The 25,665-nt window shown below is 43.3% G+C and overlaps 1 protein-coding gene across 1 annotated transcript in view; it reads left to right on the forward strand.

The window, feature by feature from the left end:
* LOC126215115 (angiotensin-converting enzyme-like) overlaps positions 1-25,665 on the forward strand; it is a 398,784-nt gene that overhangs the window by 323,653 nt on the left and 49,466 nt on the right. The window contains exons 6-9 of the mRNA XM_049941769.1: positions 3,254-3,448; positions 12,006-12,103; positions 15,780-15,934; positions 20,859-20,989. Of these exons, the coding sequence (XP_049797726.1) occupies positions 3,254-3,448; positions 12,006-12,103; positions 15,780-15,934; positions 20,859-20,989 (579 nt within the window). The remainder of the gene's footprint in view (positions 1-3,253; positions 3,449-12,005; positions 12,104-15,779; positions 15,935-20,858; positions 20,990-25,665) is intronic.

Consider the following 25,665-nt stretch of genomic DNA (forward strand, 5'->3'; position numbering starts at 1 on the left):
CGGCGGGATGAAGAGAGGAGGGGCAACCGTGGACTCACGAAGAGGCAGGAGACACGTGGGACAGGAGATGAAGAGGAAAGACAGGGCAGGAGGAAGTGCAGAGACATTGAAAGGGGGCACAAGAGAGGGAGGGGGAGTAGGAGGGGGAAGCTGTTCAGGAGGGGGAAGCCGCTCAGGAGGGGGGAGGGGGAGGAGAGGGAGCCCTGAGGAGGAGGCAGGAAAGTGGGGTTAGAGTCGGTAGGAAGGGTAGATGTCAGGGCGAAGCTGATCATCCGGGAGGGGTAGACGGTGGAAGTTGTGTTGGGAAAGGAGATGGAGGGTGTGGAGATGGAGGGTGTGGAGATGGAGGGTGTGGAGATGGAGGGTGTGGAGATGGAGGGTGTGGAGATGGAGGGTGTGGAGATGGAGGGTGTGGAGATGGAGGGTGTGGAGATGGAGGGTGTGGAGATGGAGGGTGTGGAGATGGAGGGTGTGGAGATGGAGGGTGTGGAGATGGAGGGTGTGGAGATGGAGGGTGTGGAGATGGAGGGTGTGGAGATGGAGGGTGTGGAGATGGAGGGTGTGGAGATGGAGGGTGTGGAGATGGAGGGTGTGGAGATGGAGGGTGTGGAGATGGAGGGTGTGGAGATGGAGGGTGTGGAGATGGAGAGAGGGTGGGGGACAATGGTAAAGGCGCGGCAACTGGTTGGGGGTGGAGAGGAAGGGAGACACCAGTGGGTGAGGGAATCCCTTACCTACAGGTCGATGCTTATATACTCGCATCGGAGCGGCGCTACTTTCCACATACGCTGCAGCAACGCCCTCAAACGGAAACTTTGTCAGCCCTCATATATTGGACTTTACGTTGGTTTTGAAATATTTTCAGTTACTGATTAGATAAGTTTATAGATTAATTGTATTTCATCTACTGGGTGATGAAAAAGTCAGTATAAACTTGAAAACTGAATAAATCACGGAATAATGTATATAGAGAGGTACAAATTGACACACCTGCTTGGAATGACATTGGGTTTTATTAGAACCAAAAAAATACAAAAGTTCAAACAATGTCCGACAGATGGCGCTTCATCTGATCAGAAAAGCAATAATTAGCATAACAAAGTAAGACAAAGCAAAGATGATGTTCTTTACAGGAAATGCTCAATATGTCCACCATCATTCCTCAACAATAGCTGCAGTCGAGGAATAATGTTGTGAACAGCACTGTCAAGCATGTCCGGAGTTATGGTGAGGCACTGGCGTCGGATGTTGTCTTTCAGCATCCCTAGAGATGTCGGTCGATCACGATACACTTGCGACTTCAGCTAACCCCAAAGCCAATAATCGCACGGACTGAGGTCTGGGGACCTGGGAGGCCAAGCATAACGAAAGTGGCGGCTGAGCACACGATCACCACCAAACGACGCGCGCAAGAGATCTTTCACGCGTCTAGCAATATGGGGTGGAGTGCCATCCTGCATTTTGGTTCTAATAAAACCCCATGTCATTCCACGCATGTGTGTCAATTTTTACCTCTCTACCTACATTATTCCGTGGTTTATTTTCAAATTTATACTGATTTTTTGATCACCCGGTAAATTAGTATAAACTATCATTTCAAAAGTTCTGTACACTCTGATAAAACTGAAGGAAATATTTACAAAATACCTTTGCAGGCCTTCAATATAATCTCCATTCTTTCTTATGGCAGCTTCGTACCGTTACGGCAACTTCTGTATTCCAGATAGAACTGCCTGATTACACAGGCCACCTCACTGGAAGCTTCATCTGTTGTATGAAAATGGTTTCCACGGAGCTGTTCCATAGATGTGGGAAACAAATCAGAGTCTGGTGGCCTCTTATCAGGCCAGTATGATGAGTGGGGAAGTATTTCCCATCCGTATTTGTAGAACGTTTCTCTCACTGGTACAACAGTAAGCGGTCTTGCATTATCGTGCAAAATGTGGACATCATCTGCAATCATATTAGGCCTCCCTTGACGTGTTTTCAGGCACAAAACATTTTCCAGAAGCAGATTGTAGTACGTGCCTGTTACAGACGTCCTCTGGGGCATTTTATTTGTAGCTATGACTCAATTCATGTCATACGCAAAGATCATCATCAGCTTCACCTTTGATTGCTGGCGGCGAATTTTTTTCTGGCAGCGAGAGACGGAACTTTCCCATTGTGACGACTGCGACTTCAGACCTGGCTCAAAATTTCGTATCCGCGTATAAAGTGCAACAATCCTTTTCCGAAATTGTTTTCCTTCTGTTCGATAATGCTGAAGAGATCCTATTGCGACCTCCTTTCTGCTCTTCACACAGATCATGCGGAACCCATCTGATAACTTTTCCGATCTTGAACTATTCATTTCTGATCCTATAAACTAAAGTGACAGGCGTTCTCGTCTCATAAGCAATTTCCTCAAATGTTTTTCGTCGATCCGCTCCCAAAATGTCATTAACAATAACCTGAGATGTGTAGTCTGCTGCTTTTGATGGCCTTCCACTTCTTGGGTTGCCCTCAATGCTTACCCGACCTTCACGGAAATGAGCAGACATCTACATCCGTACTCGGCAAGCCACCTGACGGTACCTCGAGTACCTCTATCTGTTCTCCGTTCTATTCCAGTCTCGTATTGTTCGTGGAAAGAAAGATTGTCGGCATGCCTCTGTGTGGGCTCTAATCTCTCTGATTTTATCCTCGTGGTCTCTTCGCGAAATATACGTAGGAGGGAGTAATATACTGCTTCACTCCTCGGTGAAGGAGCGTCTGTCTTGCAGTCTTCCACTGGAGTTTTATCTATCATCTCCGTAACGCTATCACGCTTACCAAATAACCCTGTGACGAAACGCGCTGCTCTTCTTTGGATCTTCTGTATCTCCTCTGTCAATCCGACCTGGTACGGATCCCACACTGATGAGCAGTACTCAAGTATAGGTCGAACGAGTGTTTTGTAAGCCACGTCCTTTGTTGATGGACTACATTTTCTATGGACTCTCCCAATGAATCTCAACATGGCACCCACCTTACCAACAATTAATTTTATATGATCATTCCACTTCAAATCGGTCCTTACACATTCTCCCAGATATTTTACAGAAGTAACTGCTACCAGTGTTTGTTCCACTATCGTATAGTCATACAATAAAGGATCCTTCTTTCTACGTGTTCGCAATACATTACATTACATGTTTTCATAGTCCGCTACTTTACAAACACACTGACTGAAACGTGTTGGCAAATAAGGAGATATTTGTTCCTGGCACAGGAGCCAACGACATCTGGGAATACTGGGAGCTGATGACGGACTACCCGGAGACTGGGAAGAATGCGAGCTCCTTGTGGGCGGGAGAGCTGCAGCGGCTGTACGGAGACCTGCGGCAGTTCGTGCTGGCTCGGCTGCGCTTCCAGTACGGCCCTGACATGGTGGGCGACGACGACCTGCTGCCGCTCCACCTACTGGGTGAGTTCTCTAGTCGGACTCCACTCTCTTAAGTGCAACTTAGTTTGGACATTACCTCCATTTTCGAGCACATTGGGCTATAGCATTTATAAGTGCACGCATGAAAACCTTCGAGACGTAAAATATGTAACGAAATAAGACAATAATCTCAGTAGTACACCATTTAAACATAATGTTCTTCCGTTATTGGCTTCCTCAAATTGTTGTTGTTGTCTTCAGTCCTGATACTGGTTTGATGCAGCTCTCCATGCTACTCTATCCTGTGCAAGCTTCTTCATCTCCCAGTACTTACTGCAACCTACGTCCTTCTGAATCTGCTTAGTGTATTCATAACAGTGAGGGCTCGGTAGGTGCTGGAGGGAGTTGGCACCTCATCCCCACACACGAGTCACCAAATTGATCGCGTTCAGATTTGGTGAGTTGGGGGGGCCAGTGCATCAATTGGATCTCACCACTTTGTTCCTCAAACCACTACACCACAAGCCTGGCCTTGTGACATGGCGTGTTATCTTGTTGGAAAAAATCCACTGCCATCGGGAAACGTGATTGTTCTGAAGGGGTTTACGTGGTCTGCAACCAGTGTATGACTCTCCTTGGCTGTCGTGGTGCCTTGCATGAGCTCCACTGGACCCATGGGTGCCAACATGAATGTTCCCCTGAGCATACCAGAGCTCCCACCAGCGTCTCTCTGCCCCACAGTGCAGGTGTCGAGAAGCTGTTCCCTTGGAAGACAGTGGATTTATTTATTTATTTTTATTTATTTATTTATATATGTATTGTTCTGTGGGACCAAATTAAGGAGAAGTCTCCATGGTCATGGAACGAGTCAATACATGAAATTATAACACGATATTAGAAACAGATAAAATGAAATATAAAAAAACATATTCAGGTGACAAGTCGTAAGTTTAAATAAAGAAAATCAACAATGTAATACTGGAATTTGCTTAATTTTTTAGCTCTTCCAGGAGCTCCTCGACAGAATAGAAGGAGTGAACCATTAGGAAACTCTTCAGTTTAGACCTAAAAGTGTTTGGGTTACTGCTAAAGTTTTCTAGTTCTTGTGGTAGCTTATTGAAAATGAATGCAGCAGAATACTGCACTCCTTTCTGCACAAGAGTCAATGAAGTGCATTCCACATGCAGATTTGATTTCTGCCTAGTATTAACTGAGTGAAAGCTGCTAACACTTGGGAATAGGCTAATATTGCTAACAACAAACGACGTTAAAGAAAATATATACTGTGAGGGCAATGTCAGAATTCCCAGAGTATTGAATAGGGGTCGACAAGAGGTTCTCGAACTTACACCACATATAGCTCGAACAGCCCGTTTTTGACCCAAAAATACCCTTTTTGAATCAGAAGAACTACCCCAAAAGATAATACACTCCTGGAAATGGAAAAAAGAACACATTGACACCGGTGTGTCGGACCCACCATACTTGCTCCGGACACTGCGAGATGGCTGTACAAGCAATGATCACACGCACGGCACAGCGGACACACCAGGAACCGCGGTGTTGGCCGTCGAATGGCGCTAGCTGCGCAGCATTTGTGCACCGCCGCCGTCAGTGTCAGCCAGTTTGCCGTGGCATATGGAGCTCCATCGCAGTCTTTAACACTGGTAGCATGCCGCGACAGCGTGGACGTGAACCGTATGTGCAGTTGACGGACTTTGAGCGAGGGCGTATAGTGGGCATGCGGGAGGCCGGGTGGACGTACCGCCGAATTGCTCAACACGTGGGGCGTGAGGTCTCCACAGTACATCGATGTTGTCGCCAGTGGTCGGCGGAAGGTGCACGTGCCCGTCGACCTGGGACCGGACCGCAGCGACGCACGGATGCACGCCAAGACCGTAGGATCCTACGCAGTGCCGTAGGGGACCGCACCGCCACTTCCCAGCAAATTAGGGACACTGTTGCTCCTGGGGTATCGGCGAGGACCATTCGCAACCGTCTCCATGAAGCTGGGCTACGGTCCCGCACACCGTTAGGCCGTCTTCCGCTCACGCCCCAACATCATGCAGCCCGCCTCCAGTGGTGTCGTGACAGGCGTAAATGGAGGGACGAATGGAGACGTGTCGTCTTCAGCGATGAGAGTCGCTTCTGCCTTGGTGCCAATGATGGTCGTATGCATGTTTGGCGCCGTGCAGGTGAGCGCCACAATCAGGACTGCATACGACCGAGGCACACAGGGCCAACACCCGGCATCATGGTGTGGGGAGCGATCTCCTACACTGGCTGTACACCACTGGTGATCGTCGAGGGGACACTGAATAGTGCACGGTACATCCAAACCGTCATCGAACCCATCGTTCTACCATTCCTAGACTGGCAAGGGAACTTGCTGTTCCAACAGGACAATGCACGTCCGCATGTATCCCGTGCCACCCAACGTGCTCTAGAAGGTGTAAGTCAACTACCCTGGCCAGCAAGATCTCCGGATCTGTCCCCCATTGAGCATGTTTGGGACTGGATGAAGCGTCGTCTCACGCGGTCTGCACGTCCAGCACGAACGCTGGTCCAACTGAGGCGCCAGGTGGAAATGGCATGGCAAGCCGTTCCACAGGACTACATCCAGCATCTCTACGATCGTCTCCATGGGAGAATAGCAGCCTGCATTGCTGCGAAAGGTGGATATACACTGTACTAGTGTCGACATTGTGCATGCTCTGTTTCCTGTGTCTATGTGCCTGTGGTTCTGTCAGTGTGATCATGTGATGTATCTGACCCCAGGAATGTGTCAATAAAGTTTCCCCTTCCTGGGACAATGAATTCACGGTGTTCTTATTTCAATTTCCAGGAGTGTACTATACGACATAAGCGTATGAAAATATGCGAAGTAGACTACTTTTCGTATTGAACTGTCACTTATTTCAGATACTGTTCTAATGGTAAATAAAGCAGCATTTAGTTTCTGAAAAAGATCCTTGACATAGACTTTCCACAACAGCTTACTATCTATCCGAACGCCTAGGAACTTGAACTGTTCTGTCTCGCTTATAATATGCCCATTCTGTCTGATCAAAATATCGGTTCTTGTTGAATTGTGAGTTAGAAACTGTAAAAACTGAGTCTTACTGTGATTTAGCACCAAATCATTTTCCACAAGCCATTAACTTATTTCATGAACTACATTATTTGTTACTGTTTCAATATTACACACAAGATCCTTCACTATCAAGCTGGTGTCATCAGCAAACAGAAATATTTTTGAATCACCTGTAACACTAGAAGGCATATCATTTATATAAATAAGAAACAGCAGTGGCCCCAGCACCGACCCTTGGGGAACGCCCCACTTAACAGTGCCCCATTGGGACTGAACATCACTACCACTCTCAATATTGCGGAGAATTACCTTCTGCTTTCTGTTCTCAAAGTAAGATGCGAACCAATGGTAAGCTACTCCCCTTACTCCATAATGGTCCAACTTCTGCAGTTATATTTTGTGGTCAACACAGCCAAAAGCCTTCGTTAAATCAAAGAAAACACCTAGCGTTCGCAACCTTTTATTTAATCCGTCGAAAACCTCACAGAGAAAAGAGAATATAGCATTTTCAGTTGTTAAACCATTTCTAAAACCAAACTGAACATTTGACAGCAAATTATGTGAATTTAAATGCTCCAGTAACCTTGTATATACAACCTTCTCGATAACTTTAGCAAACACCGATGGCATAGAAATAGGTCTATAATTGTCAATATTATCCCTGTCTCCCTTTTTATAAAGTGGCTTCACTATCGAGTACTTTAATCGGTCAGGAAACCGACCACTCGTAAAGGAAAAGTTACAGATATGGCTAAGTACTGGGCTAACATACATAGTACAATACTTCAGTGTTCTGCTAGATACCCCATCATATCCATGAGAGTTCTTGGTCTTTAGTGATTTAATTATTAACTCAATCTCCCTCTTGTCAGTATCATGGAGGAGCATTTCAGGTAACAGTCTCGGAACACTTTTTTCTAACAGCACTATATGATTCCCTGTTAGGACTAGGTTTCTATTTAGTTCACCTGCTACATTCAGAAAGTGATTATTAAATACTGTACATATATGCGACTTATCAGTAACACGGACATTCGTACTACGCGCTGATTCTATATCCTCGACCTGTCTCTGCAGACCAGCCACTTCCTTTACGACTGACCATATGGTTTTAATTTTATCCTGAGACTTAGCTATTCTATCTGCATACCACATACTTTTTGCCTTCCTAATAACATTTTTAAGCACCTTACAATACTGTTTGTAATTGGCTGCTGCATTTAGATTCTGACTGTTTCTAATGTTTTGATATAATTGCCACTTTGTTCTACAAGATATTCTTATCCCTCTAGTCAGCCACCCAGGCTGCCTGTTTGTGCTAGTACCCTGTTTTGAATGTTCTAACGGAAAGCAACTTTCAAAGAGCACAAGAAAAGTCTTGAGAAAAGCATTATATTTATCGTCTACTGTATCAGCACTATAAACATCTTGCCACTTCTGTTCCTTGATAAGGTTTACAAAGGTCTCTACAGCAACTGGATCAGCTTTCCTAAGCAGCTGATGACTATATTTAACACGTGTTGCAGCAGAAAAATCTTTTAAAGTTAAAATTTGTGCATCGTGATCTGAAAGGCCATTCACCTTTTTGCTAACAGAATGCCCTTCTAGTAATGAGGAATGAAAAAAAAAATGTTGTCAATGGTTTTTCTATTGTTCCCTTGCACTCTTGTTGGAAATAATACGGTTTGCATAAGACTATATGAATTAAGGTGGTCTACCAGCATCCTCTTCCTTGCACAATCACTTACACAATTAATATTGAAGTCGCCACATATAACTAACTTTTTGTATTTCCTATAAAGTGAACCAAGAACCTACCATCAGCACAATGAAGAGGTTATCGGAATTCATCATATCGTGCAACGCTCTGCCACTGCACCAGTGTCCAGAGCCAATAAAAATGGATCAAATGGCTCTGAGCACTATGGGACTTAACATCTGAGGTCATCAGTCCACTAGAACTTAGAACTACTTAAACCTAAGGACAGCACACACATCCGTGCCCGAGGCAGGATTAGAACCTGCGACCGTAGCGGTCGCGCGGTTCCAGACTGTAGCGTCTAGAACTGCCCGGCCAGCCCCAGAGCCAATAGTCGTGTGCCCATTTCAGCTGTAGTTGCTAATTTTAATCATGTTAACATTGGCACAGGTATAGATTGTCGGCTGTGGAGGCCCATCATCAGGACTGTTCAGTGCACTGTGTGTTCACACACACATGTACTCTGCCCAGCATTAAAATCTCATGTTAATTCTACATCTACATTGTTACTCTGCAATTCACATTTAAGTGCTCGGCAGAGGGTTCATCGAACCATAATCATACTATCTCCCTACCATTCCACTCCCGAACAGCGCGCGGGAAAAACGAACACCTAAACCTTTCTGTTCGAGCTCTGATTTCTCTTATTCTCACACATTTTACTGCCTGTTCTGTTTTACCTGTCTGCCCAGCCTACAACGTTCAACATCTGTAATGTGGGGTGGTCACCGAACTGCACATCTGGGTGTGGTCGCGCCTCGGTTTCACCACGTGTTGAAGACACTCGCCACAGCATTCCTCAAACACCAAACGAGTCTTGCAGTTTCTGAAACGCTAGTGCCGAGCCTCCGGGCCGTCACAATCTGCCCTTGCTCGAACACAGCTAGATCACACACCTTCCCCATTCTACAGACAGACATCATGTGTTCACTACATATAGCATGCACGTGTCTGACGAGCAGCCATTCCTCCTGCTGTCGTCTGGATGGGATTATATCAATAGTAGGTGTGGTCATAATGTTCTGGCTGATAAGTGAATATGTGACAAGCTACATGTCACGTTGTGAAAATATTAATAATTATGAAAAATATGAAAAATGCTATTACCAGAACAGGAGATCATTCATAATGTGATGGTATTTTATTGATAATTGATAGTGTAGGAACTGGCTCTGACCATCTCAGTGCATACTTCCTGCTGGTAATTTTATCTTTTGTATTTTCATATTTACAATATGATGTGTGATCTTGTCACTTTTGTGTGTGACAGTTCTTTCTGCATAAGGGGCATTCAAAAAGAAATGAGCTGGATGCATAATTACAGAAACCAGTACCTGTATGTTAGAAGTATTGACCCTGGCTGTTGAGACACCTGTTCCACAGTGACACAAGGCAGTGAATGGCTGTCTCATAAAATTCCCGGGGCTGCGATGTTAAGCAGTTCTGCACGTACAGCTGTAGGTCGTCATCCGAGGTGAATCATTTGCCCCTCAGAGCCTTTTTAAGGACAATTTGGCTTGCACTGTCACTCGGTGGTCCTGGGTAATGAGTGAGTGCATCCACCAGCTGGACGATGTCATCGATAATGCAGTGTGATGCTGCAATCCGAGCATCATCGGCTAACGACACCCGTGCTTCCCTGAAGTGCTTGTGCTACGCCTTGACCCTTGTAGCATCATACAGTGTTCGCCATACACTTATAAAATTCGTCGATGAATGTCCGTTCCTCCTCCTCCTTCTGCTGTCAGAAAACGAACAATACCTCTTTGTTCTTCTTTTGATGCCTTTATGTAACTACACTCCTTGAAATGGAAAAAAGAACACATCGACACCGGTGTGTCAGACCCACCATACTTGCTCCGGACACTGCGAGAGGGCTGTACAAGCAATGATCACACGCACGGCACAGCGGACACACCAGGAACCGCGGTGTTGGCTGTCGAATGGCGCTAGCTGCGCAGCATTTGTGCACCGCCGCCGTCAGTGTCAGCCACTTTGCCATGGCATACGGAGCTCCGTCGCAGTCTTTAACACTGGTAGCATGCCGCGACAGCGTGGACGTGAACCGTATGTGCAGTTGACGGACTTTGAGCGAGGGCATATAGTGGGCATGCGGGAGGCAGGGTGGACGTACCGCCGAATTGCTCAACACGTGGGGCGTGAGGTCTCCACAGTACATCGATGTTGTCGCCAGTGATCGGCAGAAGGTGCACGTGCCCGTCGACCTGGGACCAGACCGCAGCGACGCACGGATGCACGCCAAGACCGTAGGATCCTACGCAGTGCCGTAGGGGACCGCACCGCCACTTCCCAGCAAATTAGGGACACTGTTGCTCCTGGGGTATCGGCGAGGACCATTCGCAACCGTCTCCATGAAGCTGGGCTACGGTCCCGCACACCGTTAGGCCGTCTTCCGCTCACGCCCCAACATCGTGCAGCCCGCCTCCAGTGGTGTCGCGACAGGCGTGAATGGAGAAACGAATGGAGACGTGTCGTCTTCAGCGATGAGAGTCGCTTCTGCCTTGGTGCCAATGATGGTCGTATGCGTGTTTGGCGCCGTGCAGGTGAGCACCACAATCAGGACTGCATACGACCGAGGCACACAGGGCCAACACCCGGCATCATGGTGTGGGGAGCGATCTCCTACACTGGCCGTACACCACTGGTGATCGTCGAGGGGACACTGAATAGTGCACGGTACATCCAAACCGTCATCGAACCCATCGTTCTACCATTCCTAGACCTGCAAGGGAACTTGCTGTTCCAACAGGACAATGCACGTCCGCATGTATCCCGTGCCACCCAACGTGCTCTAGAAGGTGTAAGTCAACTACCCTGGCCAGCAAGATCTCCGGATCTGTCCCCCATTGAGCATGTTTGGGACTGGATGAAGCGTCGTCTCACGCGGTCTGCACGTCCAGCACAAACGCTGGTCCAACTGAGGCGCCAGGTGGAAATGGCATGGCAAGCCGTTCCACAGGACTACATCCAGCATCTCTACGATCGTCTCCATGGGAGAATAGCAGCCTGCATTGCTGCGAAAGGTGGATATACACTGTACTAGTGCCGACATTGTGCATGCTCTGTTGCCTGTGTCTATGTGCCTGTGGTTCTGTCAGTGTGATCATGTGATGTATCTGACCCCAGGAATGTGTCAATAACGTTTCCCCTTCCTGGGACAATGAATTCACGGTGTTCTTATTTCAATTTCCAGGAGTGTATTTGCAATGCAACTGGCAGCGTTGGATGACTGATGCGTGCTGCTGCTAGCTCTGTATAGTCTAATGACATGCACATGTGCCCTCTAGCAACGGGCTGTGAACTTTCATTCTCTGGTTGGAACCACACCTCATTACACGTGCCCAGATATTACCCTCCCTTCACCGTGTGTGCATTACAGACTCTGGCTCATTTCTTTTTGAACACACCTTATATTTTAATGTAATGTTTGACTGTTTAAATGGATGAACCATTGCATGTGGAAAGTAGCTGACTGGTACTTGCTGAAACAAATCCATGTGAACAAGTTAAGAGATGTACTGTGATAGCTCTGGATGTAAGAGCACTGCCAAAGAGAATCAAAGCTCCATGGCAGAGCCCTAGTCTGTCACACTGTTTCAGTCTGCCAGAAAGTTTCAAAACAACACAAATTCTTGGAAAAAATTTAAGGAGACAGTGAAGTAAATTTCTCTTGAGTGGGTGATGGTTAACTTGATGGTATTGACACATGTTCCCTCTGATTAAAGGTTCATTTGTTGGAGATGATTGGCTGAGGATAGCAGATTTGGTGACTCCGCCATTCGATGAAGCCTACAAGAATCTTAGCAATTCATTAAGGAAGAAGGTAAGGCAAGCATTTGAAAGCTCTCATAATTAAATACACAGATAAGTTTAGAAAGTAAGGTTGTGTGGCTCAGTTGTCTCGATGGCCCCGACAGGTATGTTCAGCCACCTAACTGGACACATTCATTGTTTCCTCCATGCAGAGTGGCATCTCTTCCTTTGTGAAGACTGGAAGTTGATTCACTTCTTAGGCAACTGCTATACTTCTCATCTTTGCACTTGAAATCAGAACACCAAATGTATTTTATAACAGTATACTTTCATACTTGGAGATAGAAATGCTGGAGCTGCATTTCTTCAATTGAAAAAAGAATACGTTTTGTATGACCAGCAGATTCTCTTCAGTGTTTAGGAAGAATTGGGAATAGCTTTAAAGAAACTAGGACGATTATGAATCAAATGCTAACAGAAACAGAACCATCTCCAAAGTAAAATTTTGTAAGAGGTTCGAGCCCATTAAGATTGAGACATTAGTTAGGTAGGGAGATAGATCAGGAAAAGATCATGAGAATGTGAAAGGAAGCCACAAGAGGAGGAGCAGAAGGAAACTGTCTAGGTCCAAAGAAACACGTTTTGAAGGTGGAGTGTCCGCCATTCACCAATAATTTGGCATACTTGGTGAACAATAAAGACACTGCTCTAATGTTTGAAAAAGTACATGAAATAGCAGAGAAAACAAGGCTCAAGATCTCTTTTGGAGAGAGAGAGAGAGAGAGAGAGATAAATTAAAGTGTCTTGGTGAGTGGATGTTACTGAATGGACTCAATAAAAGGCAAATGTAGGATGAGCCAGAAAGATAGAACCAGCATACAGATTAGTACCAAACAGATATAAGAAAAGAAAAATCTCATACAGTGCAAACATCAGTTGTTCAGCCAGAAGCACTTCACAATTCAGAATTCATGGTACTGAATAAGAGAGAAGAAATGGAAGAACTAAAGCCAGTGGAAAGAAAAATGTAAAGGAATATCCTTGGATGGGAAAAAGAAATGGTAGTATGTGGAAGAAGGAGAAGATGAAAATCTTCCTCTGGCTTTGGTCCTTCCATTTCTCCTTTCTTATTCAGTACCAAGCATTCTGAAATGCAAAGTGCTTCTGACTGAACAATTGATTTTTGCACTATACAATACCGTTCTTTTCTTGTAACTATTCTGTATGAATCAGTCTGCTAGTTCTGACGTTCTGGAGACAATTGGACATTATATGCAAGAGAAGACTGATATTTTATGGGCACCTCTTCAGGATTAGTGAATGCAGATTGACAAAAATTCAGCTACATCACCAAGCTAATGGCGGACACAAAATGGGCTGAGGAATTCGGAAAGGACATAGAGGAAGTTGGGATCAGTCAGAAAGAGAATTAAAATCTAATAATAAAGAAGAAAGCGTGATTCTACACAGATGAGATGAGTAACTGCAAAGTTTTTCAATCCAGAAAAAAGGAAGAACAAAAAACTGAGAGGAATGGGTTCTCTTTAGCTAGTTCATTAACACAACAAAACTGTTCAATTAAAATAACTGATTTTTTTACAGCATTGTTGGAAGAAACATTAGCTATGAAATATTAGAAAGAAAAAATGACACTTTTATACTTGGACATTGACTTTTAGCAAACATTATTCATATTAGCAGGAAAGAGAGAAAAGTGAAGATAGCCACAACAAAAGGAAAGAAACACGACATGAACCTTACAATTATATTAATTCATTTAGCTCCGACATAATGCACTCACAACTATAAAGAACACTCTTCTGACCACTAGCGACACTTGGAACATATTGAGGACGTTTCACAGTTGCCATTCACGGTCAGATATAACAGCAGAACCTGCACGGTTATCTACAATGTGCTTTTATGTTCAAGCATGCATTTCTTGCTGTCTTTTCATACTTTTGTCCAACCTCTGTATCTGTTGATACAGTTCCCTCTGAGCAGCCATAGCGTACGGATCTCCGTGCCGGCACGTTCACAGGAGCTCAGTCCGTCAGTTCACCTGATGATGGCGACATGTATGATCGCCGAAATACTGTGCCTGTTGGACACTATAGACCGGCAGCACACCCGTGGATATTTTGATAATCTTAGATCAGTTTGCAGATCTATTAAGTCTAAAATGCCTTGCACTAATTACGTACTGTGTCCCTATTCCTCCACATAACCAACAATGATACTAAACTAAAATTTCAATCTGTAATTTTTTCACACTTCTGTATATAGTCTAAGATGGTGAATATATACCAATACTTCATAAATTTCCTAAATAAGCTCATTTGAAGCAGTTTATACAAATGTAATTTTAGTCAATAACACATTCTCTTGTACAACTTAGCAGTTATTTTCAAGATGATTTTGCTAAATGCAGACAAAGTGCAGGAAACAATAGACAAAAGGATAAGGACCAAAAATGTGATATGGGCGTATGATTGAAAATGCATTTCGAGGAAGGTACATCCACTTGATGGTGGAGATAAAAGATGTTCGACAGATAGGCTTCAGTAATTGGAAGCACATGAGTGCACAACAGGCAGATGGAAGTGTTGTGTCTGTACTAACATTTCAACTGCACACTCAGAGAGCCGGGTGCTGGAGCACCATCCTGTGGTAGCCACATTACTCTTCATACCACCAAAGGTATGTTTTCAGGCAGAGGGGCAAGCTCACCCACAAGAAGTGCAGATATGTCTCGCCTGTGAGGTGATGTGGAAGGACGACTGGTCCTATGAGGCTGTCACCAATATTCCCTCCCACACACTGAGGCTGAACCAGTGCTGAGACCCACAAAGAGGCCCATTTTAAACTCTACCAGGTACCTATAATGCTGTTTCAGATGGGTATACAGTATTTGTGTGTCATTTACAGTGATTGTTCAACACCAGACACTATTAACAGCCTACCACACCTCATAACAATGCCGGAACCTCATAACGACGCCGGACGTGAACAACACTAGCACATCTGGTGGACATTCCACCTGTCAGAGAGAACTGTAACTATAGTCATTTACATACCTCCTGATGGTATATACAAAGTTATGTTGACATCTCGCCATATCTTCTGCATGCTCTGCTTTATTTTCCATTAAATGCCTTTAATAATCCATTTTAATTAATTAATTAGAATCCACACCATTGGAATAAAATTTAAGGAATATTCGTGATTAAATTTTTATGTAAGTATAGAAAGCTTCAAATTAAAATAGCTTCAGAGTTATTACGTATTAGGTAACAGTCTGAAAACATTTGGTGCTGGAGCTCGGTATACATCACTATTCCAGCGAAAGATGATTAGCACTGTTGAAATACACTGGATACTATGAGATTTTAAACACAGTTCTGTATCTAGCATTATTGGTAAATCAGAAATTCCTCAGCAAAATGAAATACACAATAGGAATCAGAAAAACATAAATTGCTACCTGAATAATAAGAATTTACAAATTGTAGACAATGAAGTAGTTCTTATCAGATAATTGCAAAAAGAAACCACTTTGCAGAAAGGAAAACGAGCATTTATCGAGTCTGGGAGTGACAACAGGGTCCTGTTCGTGCTACCTTCAGGCTATCGCTGGTGTAATATAACGGTGAAGTGTTGGCAAACTGTGTGTGCTACTGCTGCTTATGCTCTTCATTTTTCAGTGAAGTATTTGTTTCTAACTTGCTTAGTTGTTTCTCTCACAGAGTTGGAAGGGGCAGCACTTGTACGGGGTAGCAGCAGGGGTCGGAAGCAAGATGGGGCTGCCGTCGCTGAAGAAGTCTCTGTTCTGGGAGAACGCCCACTTCAACGGCAGCTGCCCGGCAGCTGTGCTTCCGTGGTGCACTGAGAATTATGTGAGGTGAGACGATGTGCTAGCTTGCTTGTAGCACTCCTCATGGAAATTGTTTTGCTAGCTGCAAATTTATATATTTCTTGTGCCATTGGAGTGGATTTGGATTGTGGATAAACATTTGCCAGAAATGAAAGTACTGAGTCACACATTTAATTTGATGTATGTTTCATTAACTTTGGTAGGAAAGAAGAATATTAATTTTTCTTATTAATATGCCATGCAGTATTATTTTTGTAATAATAAACAAACACTGTCTGGATCACAAGCTTTTATTTACTGACTACCAGATTAAATCTGCAATCCAGATCATTTTCAGGTCTGGTGCTGCAAAGTGCAGTTTGTCAGTGCCACATCATAAGAACCATGATGTCTCATTATACTGATAAATGAACATCGTCTCGGTCACAACAACATGGTGATGGTCAGCAGTGCAGGTTTAAACTGGTAGCTAGTAAATGAAAATTTCTAATCCAGATGGTGTTTATTTATTCTTATAACAAGAGATCATGATTTCCTACACCATGGCAGTGATTGTGAAGAGCATTAGTTTTGTGATTGAAAGGCAGATTTGCTTTTTCTCATGTGAGAACAGCAAATGCAGTACACCACACACATCCTAGATGGATGCATCCTTAGTGGAACTGTGTAGGAAAGTCAGTGTCTTGTCATGACGTTAATTTTTCCAGTTAGGTCATATGTATACCAAAATTGGTTGAAATTGTTCCAGATGTTATGGATATATGGCCACTAGCTAATGTGCTGCAGGCAATTATTTGTTATTTTGTAGTTATCAATTCTGGAAGGCTCTTGAAATATCTTATGTTTGTGATATTTGTCTGTTCTGAAATATTCAGTGTCTTTGAAATAACTTGTGTTCATAATGTCTGTATATTCTGGAATATTTGATGTTTGTATAAATACCAGCACACTACATGTTGCATGTTTGTATAAATAGCTACACCTTCCATCCAGGAGTTCAGTTCAGTCCTGTTCTGGCTGTCGGTTAGTGTCAGTAATAAATGTGCTTTCAGTCCTGTGTGTTGTACTTCATCAACAACCCTCCCTTCAGATCTGGACTTGTTGTTTCGACATGATGTGGTTTGGTGGAGATGCTGCATAGTTAAAAACATCTACATCACCGTGGCTCCAACTAGGCCACATAAAAGCCATCTTCTGTACAGACAGAAATCAGGGTACACACAGTATTGAAGAGACAGACAAATTCCAAAACAGCAGGAAGACAGCTGCTTATCGGGCACCTAGACTTTTCCAGAGATGCTCGTCAGTACCTGACAAAATGGCTGAAAGGATTTTAATGAATCACAAAATACAACAGGCAGGATGGTATGAGGTGTTATCAGAAATAGACTGCACAGACAAGCAGTGGTTTGACAGCAACAAAGAGAAGCCCAGTAGCTGGAAAAATTCCAGGCTGTACTGAAGAAAAGTTTGGCGACAATCGACAGCAAGTCCACTTAGCAGGACGGTGACTGAAGAACAAGTCCCAGTGAACTGAACTCGCATACAGAATGTTTTGGCCCTGCGCCATAGTGTGAATCTGAATATGACAGAAAGTGACAAAATCTCATACTTGATTAAAGTACTCACAAGAGACATGCACCAAGTTCTTCTGGTAAAGGGTGTTGGGGTGCAGAGGAATTGATCAAGTCATGCCAGCGAATTGAGAAAGTGCAACAGAAGAGTGTCACATGAAGGAAGTGTGACGGACTGTCAAATGTAGCCCCTATGGTAGTGATGGAAGATCATGAGCTTCTCTCTCTCGTATGCCAGATAGTAATAGAAGAGACACAGCAGTTTATGGCAGCCAGAAATGTTGGTCCCAATACACAAATGATAGCAGCCACGAATATCGACTCTGTGCATCGCCGAGCGAGGTGGCGCAGTGGTTAGCACACTGGACTCTCATTCGGGAGGACGACGGTTCAATCCCGTCTCCAGCCATCCTCATTTAGGTTTTCCGTGACTTCCCTAAATCACTTCAGGCAAATGCCGGGATGGTTCCTTTGAAAGGGCACGGCCGATTTCCTTCCCCATCCTTCCCTCACCCGAGCTTGCGCTCAGTCTCTAATGACCTCGTTGTTGACGGCACGTTAAACACTAATCTCCTCCTCCTCCTCCTCCTCCTCTGTGCATCGGGAAGTACTACAGAATGTCGAAGAAGGGGTATGTCAGTCTGTAGCATCAGTTGCTGCCAACAGTCAAACTAGTGACAAAGAAAGGACTCGGCCAACTCGGACTTACCCCACAACTATCAAATTACAACCTAACATCCGATCAGTGTGGGTGCAATCGACTCCTCCGACAAATCAAATGCCCTGTAGCCATTTGGACAGAGGACAACACACCAGTGTGTTTCTGTTGTGTGTGCCCTGGACATGTTGTACACTGCTGCAGAGAAAGAAGGTGAAGTTTCAGTACTGCTATGCTGCTGCACGTCACCAATTAAAACAGTTCTATTTACATCATACCGGTCAACTGCAGTGGTTATAGGCGACCTGTGGGATGAAGCCCAACCCTGTACCCTGGACCGGACGATTCCTGACGTACCGTAGCCTTTCCCCATCACTGTTGAGAGGTACCAACCACTCACCTAGCTGCTAATTTCAGGAAAACTAAGTGATGCAACAAACTTTGAAAAAGACAGTTTCGAAGCACAGAACAGAAAGATTGTGGAAAGGTTTTACAGTCAAGATTAGTATTAGAGGTAATTTGATACTGTGACATCACCCACAAGGTGACAACTGCCTAAAATCCATAGATGAATGGCATCACAGTACACTTTAATAAGACATAAGCAGGTATATTATTGATGTACTTTGATGTCGGAGATATTGTGTTACAATGTTGCCCATCATGACATTCACATACAACACAGTAAAGCAAGACACAACAGGCTTCACATAATTCCTTCTGCTCCACAGTTGTGAGGTCATCTTTCAACCAGATGACACTTAGGATGACTTTGAAAAAAGCTCATCACCAGTATTGAAGAAGCAAGGCAGCTGGTTTGCATATGGACCATTGATGCAGATGAGAAAGGTCCATACTGCTATGACACAAAGCACCGGCCATTAAGGTGTAGCCCGGGAGACTCGGTCTGGATCATTACTGGAAAGTGCGACTGTCATAAAAGTTACTAAAGTGCTTCCTTGGGTCCTATCATATCCTTCATTACTTGCCAAGCATTACATAACAAATTGAGGATTATAACCCCTCACCAAGAACACAAAAGCACAGACACATTGTCCTTGTGTCCCATGTGAAGCCCTGCTACAATCCAGAGGAGACTCATTCAACATTTGTGATGGTTTCATGCAAGGAGCTACCTTTGATCCTCATCTTTGTGAAGGGGATGTAACAACTTGAGCAGAATGTTATCTTCTATGTAAATAGCAATAAACCAATACACATGTTCATTGTGTTAATGTATCTCAGTTAATACAGTGAACTTGGGTCGGAGTGTGGTGACATTTATGTACAACATAACAGCAGCAGTAATCTTTGTATGTGATGAAAGCATATATAATCGTCAGTTTTGTTGCTGAAGCACAATTTTCACAGTACTGCACTTGATAATGGCCACAAGGCCCAAATTGCAATATTGGATTTTATGGATAAATAGTTTTACTGTCAAAAGCATTTATGTTCTTCAGAAAACCTGTGGTTATAATTTTAAACATGTGCCAAGATGACAATGGCTACTTAAGGCACACAGATTGTTTTAACTAGCCAGTGTGATCTTGGCATGTAAGTAAGTTACATGACTCTGTGTTTCTCAAATGTAGGCCCTGTTAACATTTGATTAAATGATTATTATATCAAAACACATCATAAATGTCAGTCGCCTCTAAACCTGTGACTTCTGCATGTTTTTGCAGTGTCCATATTAACACTGTTTCAATATTTAAAACTTCATGTCACAGTTAAAATTTGTAATTAGGCTTACATAATATAGTTGACATTTATTTACAAGTGTCTGACCTGCAGGAAATGGGGAGAAATGGTGAGTGTACAGGGCTATGACAAGTCTGATCATTCAAAGCAGAAAATGCTAATTGAGATGGGCTCTTAAAATGTGTAGCTTGAAAGCTATGAGCACTTCATTTTCGCTACTGTGAAGTGAATCTCTTCTATTGAGCCAGTGCCATAGTTCTTGAGGTATGCATTTGAGACCTTGTTTACTAGACGTTTTGGCTCCAAATAATCATTATTGTCATATCCCAGAATATTGATCATTCCTGCTGACACACCATGTGTGTGTTTATCTCCTGTTAGCTCTATTTGGTATGTGTTCCACACACTTAAACAGTATTCTATATGGGTCACACAAGGTATTTTGTAAGTAAGCTCCTTTGTAGATTGACTGTTTTTTTTCAGTATCCTGCTACTGAACTAAAGTGTGTTATCTGCTCTACCTATGACTGAGCCTATGTGATCATTCCATTTCATATCCTCACAAAATGTTATGTGCACATTATTTGAATGAGTTGACTGATTCCAATTGTGACTCATTGTTAATGTAGTCACAGTATCCTATGCTTTTCACTGCACTGGAGTGCACAACTTAACTGTTCTGAACATTTAAAGTATGTCTCCAGTCTTTGCAGCATTTTCGAATCTTACCAAAATCTGCCTGCATATTTGTGCCATATGATCAAAATTTAAATGCTCACATGATGCTGAGTCGGCTGCTATCAGAAGTCAAAAAGTCTGGCATTTATCGCATTGGCTTGATTTGTGGCTTTGGTTTAGTCTTGAACTAATGTTATACTTAATTGCGATCTTAAATGCAAAAAAATACTCACCTAAAGCAGTAAAATTGTAATCTATAGTTTGTCTTAGTAGTAATAGAACAGCAATCTCACTGCATACAGTGTTATTGGAATATGTGATGTTTTGTCTCCAACAGGATTCAAACGTGTGACAAAGTGGACGTGCACTCTTACTTGGATGCCCACAGAGTCACCATGCACGCCCTCTTCCACCAGCTATCTGTACACAATGGCAGATACATCCTCCGTCAGCTGAACAGGCATTCAGGTGGGTGACTCTGTAAGAAACAAAAGAGAAATCAGTTTTTCAATACAGCTTAATGTACTTATCCTTCCTTCCATGAGGTAACTTCAACTAGTCATCCACTGTTCTGTTTCTCAGACTGTTTGAAAGTGATCCAGAATGTAAATTTATTACACTGCTGTGCTTTGCAGAAGACAAGTGTACATGTGTGAGAGGTATCACACACATCTCTGTACGCAACAGCCAAAATTTGTCTATTAATGGACAGTCTTATTATTGTAATGAGTACAATGTTTCCTCAGATTATTTTTGCCTCTAACTGTTAGATTATGCCTGTAATATATTTAAAGTGGTGCAATGAAGCATTTGTACAAATTTGTTACCTCCATTTCATTTACAGACTGGACACTATGATTAATCAGATGTTAAATTTAAAACTTTCTCAGTGTACAGATTGTTCCATAAAATTTCAAAGTGCTGGATATCAAAAACTTCTTGCCATGATATTTAGACACAGAATATTCTGACCATCTTCAGGTGAATACTGACGGAAATGCTCTTAATTCACATATTTAAATATTGCATTGACACGTGAATGGTGTATTCAGTTGGTGTTTGTCATGGGCTACTTGGGCGCATGCACTTCTGCTGCAAGTCCATGTGCCGTGCCCCACGTCTTCTGTGGTGAAAGCTAGCCACATAGATATCAGTTCAGTTGTCTTTGCATGAAAAAAATCACAGATCAATGCAGGCTACGCAAAGTATGAAGCTTTTCTATGACTGGATTCCAAGTAGAATCAGCTGGAAACTGCCATCTTGATTACTAAGGGACTGTCATATTTCTGCTGATTCATCAGTGAAATGGTGGTTGGTGGGTTTAATGTGGACAGAGGTGTAGATGGAGCTATCAGAAAGGTGGTGGTCAACATCCAGGAAGATTGCACACTGGGTTGAACAGAACCAGGTAAAACAGATGGGAGAGAATGTGATACGGTTGTGAAGCATTAAGGATAGGGTCTCTTGGCACAGAGTTCATCATCAGTGAACCTGAGCCAGACCAGAGGTTGGGGTTTTGGGGTTCTAGGGACGTCCCCTCTATATAGCATATAAACAGGTTGGCATTGGAGGGTGCTGTGTGGGTGCCTGTGGCTGTACTACAGACAGGTTTGTATACCTCCCCTTCAAAGGAGTAGTAGTTGTATGGTAGGATAAAGTTAGTAAGGTGTACAAGGAATGAGGTAGTGGGCTTAGGGTCTGAAGTACATTTGTAGAGGTAGTGTTGAATAGTGGCAAGACTATTGGCATGAATGATATTGTTGTATAGGGAGGTGGCATTGACAGTGATGAGTAGGGATCCAGGAGATAAACGGGTGGGGACAGTGGAGAGCTGGCGAAGGAAGTAATTGCTATCTTTGATACAGGAGGCTAGATTACAGGCAGTTGGTTGGAAGTGTTGGTCAATGGGGGACAGAATTCTTTCAGTGGTGGCATAACAACAGACCGCGCTGTGGCACCCAGGATTGTAGGGTTTTTGGATTTTGGGGAGTATGTGGAAGGTGTGTGTGCAGGCTGTAATAGAGGTGAGGAGGGAAATGGATTCGGAGGAAAGATTCTGGGAAGGGCCTAAGTCTTTAAGCAGAGATATGAGGTTATGTTAAACTTCTGTCAGAGTTTATAGGTGGAGGCCTTCTGCCAGATAGTCACTGCAGTTAATAATGACGGTGCAGGTAGGATCAGTGCTTTTTTTTCTGGGGGAACATTGGGGGATGCATACCCGCAAACTTTTTTGTCGACAAAGTAATTTTTTTATGATGTTGAGAACTTGGAAGAGTGCCAAAGATTTATTTCACGGACGTAATTTTTTTATTTCTTTTTTTTTGTGTTGGTAATTGCAATACGAACGATACCAGTGCAGTTTTTGGTGGGAAAAGTGATGTCATTGACTGTTTCAAGCTTTTCAAAGCTGCGGCAACCGTTCTCAACAACTGAATCGCTGGCAGCCAGTGTAAAATACCATTTTCTTTTATTGTTCAGGGGTTGATGGGAATCACATGCTTCATTTGAGGTGATGTAACTGAAGTGTGTGTTTGAGTGTTTCTTGGTATCGCCTGCTTCATTTGACTGTCAACTGAAGAGTCCGATACCATTTTTTTGTAGTTCAACATGTTGATGATGTCATGGCTAAAAGCAGACGGGTGGCATCCTTTGCTTCAGTTATAAGTAATTTTCGCTGCATTATCTCCAATCTCGGAGTACCCTCAAACTTTTTTGTAGGAAAAAAAAAGCACTGGGTAGGATGATTAGAAGAGGATTATTTTGAGGCTTTGTATGGCTGTCCTTTCTTCTCCTGAAATGTTGGTGTCCATAGGAAGGGATTTGTAGAAAGGTGGTGAGGCAAAGTTGGAGGCAAGGAATTCATGGAAAGTGAACCAGGGAACAGTTAGTCTGAGGTTGTTATTAATATTCTCTGTAGAACCTAAACATTAAAAACCATTCACAAATGAGACATTAGGTTATTGCAATGCTGTTTACAAGGCAATACAAGGAGCGATCTATGATCATGGGCTGTGAGATCAGCACATCTCCAAACTGTCCAATTGTTATTGCCATTAGAGGAATTCTGATGATGCCACTGCTTACTTCTTCATTCGAGCAGTACCTCATTTGGCTGCAAGGGCTGAGAGGACCCTCTGTCAAACCTCACCATCTCATAAGAAAATCTGAGGAGATACTGGGAATTAAACCCAGGTCCTTCCACACTGAAGACAGCAACACACCAAAATTTTGTATTGCAGACATACACTGCTGTAGAATTGTACCCTGATGAAAAAGACTGTTTTGGCTGTGTGATAAATCTTTATTTATGATCTGACTAGTTTCGCACTGTTGGAGTAACATCTTCAGGGATACATATTTATTTCAAACAATAACTCGTAGATGACCTGACATTCTTTATCCAGTTGTGATAAAAATTTTCAACGCTCCATGGGTTGATAGTCCAATTTAATGTAGGGCAGAATGCAGGGAATATCATCCCGATACAGGAAATGCAAGCTGTAACAACATTGTGTTGATGTGAAGTCGGCAGTGACTGCTTTGATGAACTTGGCTGAATTGGTGCCTGTGCAGAGGCAACTGTAGCTCATCAATATAAGAGATAAGCAAGAAGGGTTCCAATACTCTTCACTGGAGCATGCTTGATGATACATCTACTTCTTTTAATGACTTACCATCCAAGATAACATGCTGTTTCCTCTCTGCTACAAAATCCTCAATACAGTGAAAAATTTAGTTTGATGTCACAGATGATCAAACTAAGTATTGGTGTGGTACTGAGTTAAGAAATAATACATCCTCCTGACTCCCTTGGTGCATGGCTTTCAGGGTGTCAAGAAAGTGCAATTAATGTTCCAAATGGGTAATGTTTAAAGTAATTAAGATTGTTTGCATGGATGATGCTGATGCCGCTGCTGCTGATGATGTTGATGCCGCTGCTGCTGGTGATGTTGATGCCGCTGCTGCTGATGATGTTGATGCCGCTGCTGCTGATGATGTTGATCGGTTTGTGGGGGCACTCAGCTGTGCCGTCATAAGTGCCCGTACAAAGTCCCAATTTTTACACAGTCTAAGTTTTTTATACTGTCCAATCATGCCATATTCACCGATGGTGATGACAACACAAACACACAGTCCCCGGGTGGAGAAAATCCCCAACCCGGCCAGGAGTCGAACCCGGGACCCAGTGATCCAGAGGCAGCAACGCTAGCCACTAGACCACGAGCTGTGGACTGTTTGCATGGAGTAGTTCGTTCTATTCGGAATACCTCGTTACACTTGAGTTCAGAAAATGTTCTAGATTTTGCAGTGGATGGATGTGAGTGCGCGCCACCAGTATTCATTTATTTTTTATTACTTATATACTTATTGCTTATTTAGCCTGACCAGTTGAGGGCCTTAATCCTCCTCTCTTACACCTGACAAGGAACAAACATACAAAATAGTAACTGGCATTAAGACTGATATAGAGTACATTTGAACCATGTTTAATATTATCAAAAGTGGAATGGATTAAGAGAGAGGAGAAGATAGACATGGCAGTGGTTGTGGCTGTTAGGAAAGAACAGAATATAAATATAGAATCTTGCCAGTGAGAATGAGAGTAAAGTTCTGCAGTAGGGAGACTGACGAGAATTAACTGCATAGTGTGTAGGACTGATGGCTATTGTGATAGAAGGTAGACCATTAGCTGTCTTTTGCAGTCTTGGGAGGAATTTAATTTCTTGGATATTTTGTGGAGGACTGTTCCAAAGCCAAGTTCCTGATGCAGAAAATGATTGAGAAAATATGGCATTGCTATGTGATGGAAAAGGGAGAATTTTACTTTGTTGAGGACAAGTATTTATGCTGTGCTGCTCAGAAAGTAGAATAAGAGTTGAAGACAAATAGAGCAAATGTAGAGTACGGTAGCCTCTACACTTACCGGCACGCAGCCATGATAATTGTTTGTAGGCTAGGCTCAATACCGTTTCTTCCAAATCCACCAGAAACAAATGCAAAATAATTTTATTTAAAAAAGCGGATAAAGTGTCACTAGAAGCCTTCCTAAGAGACGATCTCCATTCCTTCCGAACTGACTATGCAAATGTAGACGAGATGTGGCTCAAATTCAAAGATATAGTAGCAACAGCAATTGAGAGATT

The sequence above is a fragment of the Schistocerca nitens genome, chromosome 12, assembly GCF_023898315.1.
Source record: "Schistocerca nitens isolate TAMUIC-IGC-003100 chromosome 12, iqSchNite1.1, whole genome shotgun sequence".
NCBI lineage: Eukaryota > Metazoa > Arthropoda > Insecta > Orthoptera > Acrididae > Schistocerca > Schistocerca nitens.